General features: G+C 32.2%; 1 protein-coding gene across 1 annotated transcript; it reads left to right on the top strand.

Moving 5' to 3' along the window:
* The first annotated feature begins 531 nt into the window (after positions 1-531).
* On the top strand, positions 532-3,930 carry LOC130826772 (UDP-glycosyltransferase 87A1-like). The gene is made up of 3 exons (XM_057692346.1): positions 532-758; positions 897-1,382; positions 2,902-3,930. The coding sequence occupies exons 1-3, from the start codon at positions 692-694 to the stop codon at positions 3,771-3,773; spliced, it is 1,425 nt and encodes a 474-aa protein (XP_057548329.1). The 5' UTR covers positions 532-691; the 3' UTR covers positions 3,774-3,930.
* Positions 3,931-5,797: the final 1,867 nt, after the last annotated feature.

The raw sequence follows: 5,797 nt of genomic DNA, 5'->3' as shown, positions 1-5,797 counted from the left end.
AACACTTGTTACTACTACAATAATCTCATTATTAATTATACCTTCACTATTATTGGAGGTGTTGATTGTTGGATTTTTGACTAGCTAGGTCTGATATTAGTGGGTAATCTAAAAATTTTGACTGTCAACTAAAAATGACCCAACCCGAGCAGCTTGTTTGGGCATCCAAGATAGCCGATCGCCTAGGGTCCCTAGAAATAAAGGGCCTCAACTATTAAATGGTGTTATTCAGGTCCGGTTTAGAACAATACTTTTAAGTGATTTGTTTGTAAATCTTTTTTATATTTGTTAATTTAATATTATAATACATATTGTCTTAAATTATTTTTCTTAAACTCGAAATTTATTTAATCTTTTGATATAACGAAGGACTATATTTTAAAAGATAACACAAAAATAAATAGGGTCTTTAAAATGCTCCGCCCTCCAACCCAAAAATAACACGTATTTATAAGCACACAAGAGTCCTTTCGGTAAGAATGATAGCACAAACCCTCTAATACATGCCTTTAAATATAAATCCACATGAAATAATGAGAAATTGATAAGAATCGAATTTGTAATCTTTGTATCACTTTAACTCTTGATAACGTCTTCAACAACCAACCCAACTAAAAGAAAACTTATAACCGGAATTACATTCACTAGTCACCACAAAAAATGGTTCATTTTCAAACACCAACCATAATTTATGAGTATGGACTATGGTCCTATACTGAAGAGCTGCAAGCCGCAGATATCAGGTATCAGTTATGAAGGTGGGTAAGCAAATACGTCTATTTAAACAAAAATAAAATAGCATAATTTATAAAAGGTATAATAATACTTGTACTCTGTCTACTAGCTACCACCATTTTTTGATTTGATCTTATTTTCATAATAAATGGAAAAATCAGGCAACAAACACCGTCACGTGGTGGCGATGCCGTACCCAGGTAGGGGCCACATTAATCCAATGCTTAACCTCTGTAAACTCCTCCTCCTTAAATCAAATAATTTATTCATCACATTCGTAGTAACTGAAGAGTGGCTCGGCTTCCTCAGCGCCGAGGCTCATGATCAGCCGCCGCCGCCGCCTAACTTTCAATTGGTTTCACTTCCCCAAGTCATTCCTTCTGAAATTGGGAGAGGTAAAAATTTTCCTGCGTTTGTAGAAGCCGTAAGCACGAAGCTTCAAGCTCCTTTTGAGCGGCTCCTGGATGGGCTTGAGCTGGCGCCGTCAGTTATTGTTTATGATATGATATTAGGTTGGGTTGTTGAGGTTGGAAATGAGAGGAATATAGCAGTTGCGACACTAAATACTTTTTCAGCTTCTTTTTTATCCATTATTTCTAACTTCGATCTGTTGGTTCAACATGGTCATTTTCCTGTTGATGTCTCCGGTAATTTGCTTTGCCTTTTCTTTTCTTGTAAAATACTCTCTCTTCTGTTTTTTTAATTGTTTCCAATAAAATATTTACAAAAATTATGAAAAATATAATTTTTTAGATAGTGAATATATTATTTTATTGAAAAGTAAATTTGATGAAGAAGAATTGATAATCTTAAACATTAAAAAAAATATTAAAATAAAGTTCATCATATTGTACAAAATTTCCATATATATATTTATTATTGTCTTGTTATTGAATAATTTATGTCTCTTTTTCGGAATTAATTCCAGCAAGTTCTTCGATTAGTGGAAAATATAAGAAACCGTAAGTAGTATTAAATATTATAATGAGAATGAACAATATTAATTATGATCAAAATTTGTGATAATAGAAATGTTTTTTATAAGTACAACAAATGGAACAATTTTAAATGATACTTAAGAACAACTTAAGGAGCTGATGAGTAATTTTTTGCTTATATGAACTTTATTACTTAGAATTAAAACTAAATTAATATATTTAACTTATTATAGTTAAATTAAATAGGATAATTATGCTGATTTGAAAAAAAATAATATCGAATTTTTAAGAATATATAATCATTGTTAATTATTAGTGGTGAATTATGCTCCAACTTATTACTTTTGAGCGAAAAATATAGGGCTAGAATCAAATAAATTCGGTCAAGTTTTTTTATAGTTGTATTAGAATTGTCAAAATGAATATTATTCAAGTTTCATACTTCATAATATAAGTTCCTGTGTTCTCGTGTGCTTGAATCGAGTGTTACTACTAATTTATTTAGTGTAACAGTTGTTTTGTCCCACCAAATTAGCTCAAAATAGCACAAATTCTGAGGTGTGACGGAGCGATGGTCTCACTGTGTGACACGTCTCATATTTAGGTTAAATAGCTATAAATTATAAATAAATTGACTTTTTATTTTGAGGTTGTTTCATTAAAAGATGGTCTCTCACAAGAGTAGATTGTATAAAACTGCCTATAATATGACGAATTTGTATAAGTAGCTTAATTATTTAATTGTTTACTTAAAATTGCAAGTAATCACTTTTACACATTATATATACATGAGTCAATCTAATAGTGATCGTCTCACCATTTAACCGTCTCATTTAATAATTTGTATTGTAGAAAATTAAGCATTAATAAAATATTAAAATAAGAATAATGATCAAAGTTAATTATGTCAAAAGTTTATTATTTGAATTGAAATTTTTTTTGTGGAACAAGAAATGAATTGACCTAAAATGACAACAACTGGGAACATCACTAGGGAGTACTAGGTGTTCATTCGGGTCATCGGGTTGATTTTGAAATCGGATTTGTGTCTTTTTTATATTTTACATAATCGTAAATAATTTTTGAATTTGGGTCAAACTGGGTTCATTTACATGATTAGGTAAATTTCGGATCATTGAACTGGTTTTGAACACCTCTAGGAAGTAGTAATTTAATCTCGTTGTATTTAATTTTTTTTAACTCAACAAATAATACCTGATGAATCCAGAAAGAGGAGATGAAATTGTGGACTATATTCCTGGACTTCCTCCAACAAAAATTGCTGATTTTCCAACAATCTTCCAAGGAGATGGAAGAAAGACCCTAAACACATTCCTCAAATCAGTTTCTTCTATAAACAACACTCAATTCCTTTTATCCACATCCATCTATGAATTTGAACACCAACTAATACATTTCTTAACACGAAACTTTACTCCTCCATTATATAACATTGGCCCCATGATACCATATTTCAACCTTCCTAAACAAAAACAAACATCATCATCCAATGACTACTTCCAATGGTTGGATTCTCAACCCAAAAAATCTGTTCTTTACATCTCTCAAGGAAGCTTTCTTTCGGCCTCGAATGATCAAATCCATGAGATTATTGAAGGGATTAAGCTAAGTAATGTTCCATTTTTGTGGGTAACTCGTGGCGATACTCAAAGATACAAAGAGGTAGGAATAAGTGATAAAATTGGATGCTTGGTGCCTTGGTGTGATCAACTAAAAGTGTTGTGTCATTCTTCAATTGGCGGGTTTTGGACGCATTGTGGATGGAACTCGACTTCTGAAGCTATGTATGCTGGTGTTCCTATGCTTACTTGTCCTATATTTTGGGATCAGTTTCCTAATAGTAAGTTTTTAGTTGATGATTTGAAGATTGGATGGAGGGTTTTAAAGAATGATGATATGAAAACGAGAGAGGAAATAGCACAAATTGTAAGGAAGTTTATGGATTCGGAAAATGAAGAGCGTAAAGAGATGGTTAGAAGAGCAGAAGAGGTAAGGGATACATTCCATAAGGCTATTGCTAATGGTGGTTCTGCTGCTTCAGATCTTGATGCTTTTGTTAATAAGATTCTTTTCATTTAATTAGTACTTTTTACTATAATAATTTCTTATATGGAAATTGAAGTTAGTTGATTTGATGCACTTTGTTATTTGTAATATTATCAATTACTTCTTCTATTTCCTATAAATGTTCTCATATGGATGTTAACGGGAATTAAGAAACTTGAATCTTTTAGAATGTAGATATATTATTTTATTGAATAATAAAGTTAATTGAAAAAATGGTGTTAACGTTAACACTAAAAAATACTCCCTCCACACCAATATAATTGTCACATTTCCTTATTTGGCAAAACCATATCAATTGTCATATTTCTATTTTTGTCGATATTTTTTTTACCTAAATATTCTTAATTTATACAAGTAATTACGAATATACCCTCATATACCTTACTTACCCAACTACCTTTCACTAATTACCCTTCACTGATTACCTTTCACTACTTACCTAACTACTACCTTTTTAATGGACCCCACACCACTCTTAATATCCGTGCCCAAGCAAATGGGACATTTATATTGGTGTGGAGGGAGTATTAAAATAGCTAATTGTGTACATTCGGTGGAAAAAATGACAAGCGAAATCAAAGGTTGGCAGGGTCAGAAACTTTCTTATGCTGGTAGGTTGCAATTGGTTAACTCTGTTCTCATGAGTATAACTCATACTGGTGTCAAATCTTTATCCTTCCCAAAAAATGATAAAGGCTGTAAATATGATCAGTAGAACTTTTCTTTGGCACTATGATTGCCAGGATACTAGATCTGGTAATGTTAGCTGAGAACTTCTGTGTAGACCTAAAAAAGAAGGAGCTCTTGGAATCAGGAATCTTGACCTTTGGAATTTTGCTACTGTGGGTAAAATTGTTTGGCATATTAGCTGTCTTCATGAATCTTTGTGGGTATGTTGGATTCATGGTGTACTTATAAAGGAAGGGAACTGGGTGATCTTCAATCCCCCTCCTACAGCCAGTTTGTCATTCAAGAAGTTATGTACGGTTAGGGATAAGATCAGGAGATGGTTGGATACTGATAAGTACAACTTCCACTCAGTGTATAAGGACCTTTTGGGTTCGAATCCTTTGGTGCAATGGAGCAAATTGGTCTGGAATAGATCCTCTATTCCTAAAGCACAGTTTTTCTACTGGATGGTGATGCTTAATAGACTAAAAACAAGAGATAGACTGAAAGCCATTGGTGTTATAGATGATGACTTGTGTCCTATGAGTGGTGAGGCCAGTGAATCTGCTGATCATATCTTTTTTCACTGTCCTTGGAGTCACCAGTGCCTTAGCATCTTAAATTCATGGCTTGGAACCAGTATATCCTCACTCTCCTCTATCAGACCAAGCAAGTGGAAGGTGTCGAAATTTGAAAAAAAGGTAATTACAACTTCCTTGTGTAGTCTCATTTATCAGATATGGAAGACATGTAATGATTCTGTCTGGAATTTAAGGTTGGCTTTGCCTAGTGTTCTTATGAAGTCTGTGAAGTTAGAAGTTAAGCATCCATTGTTTAGTTTATATCCTCACTGTGTGTAGGATGTTATTTCACTGTTTTGAGCTCGAAGGATTGTCTTTAAGGCTCTGCCTTTTTGGTGTCTGTAACGGCTTTATTTTGGAATAAAATTTCTTTTCTTCCAAAAAAAAATTAAATAAAGTTAGTAAAAAAATATTAGGACAATAATTTTTAAAGGGATATTCTATATGATAGTAACATACTTTTATAAAATGCCAGTAGTGGCAAATCTTAAAAAAATTCCACAAAATAACATTGTAATATTGTACTTAAAGCTACAATAACAGTAATGGGTTAAAAAAATTTAATTAGCCGTTAAATTGTGAAATATCTTAGGAATATTTTATATGGTAGCAACATACTTTTATGAAATACCGATGGTAACAAATCTTAACTATACATTCTATTGTGGCTTTAAGGAAAGAACACAAGGACAAATAAGATATTTCACAACTTAACGAACAATTAAATATGTTTTGCCCATTAATTTTACTGTAGCTTTAAGTACAACATTACAATGCTATTCTGTG

The sequence above is a fragment of the Amaranthus tricolor genome, chromosome 11 (genome assembly GCF_026212465.1).
Source record: "Amaranthus tricolor cultivar Red isolate AtriRed21 chromosome 11, ASM2621246v1, whole genome shotgun sequence".
Lineage (NCBI taxonomy): Eukaryota > Viridiplantae > Streptophyta > Magnoliopsida > Caryophyllales > Amaranthaceae > Amaranthus > Amaranthus tricolor.
The sequence above is the reverse complement of the archived record's forward strand: the minus strand, read 5'-3'. Positions and strand labels throughout refer to the sequence as shown.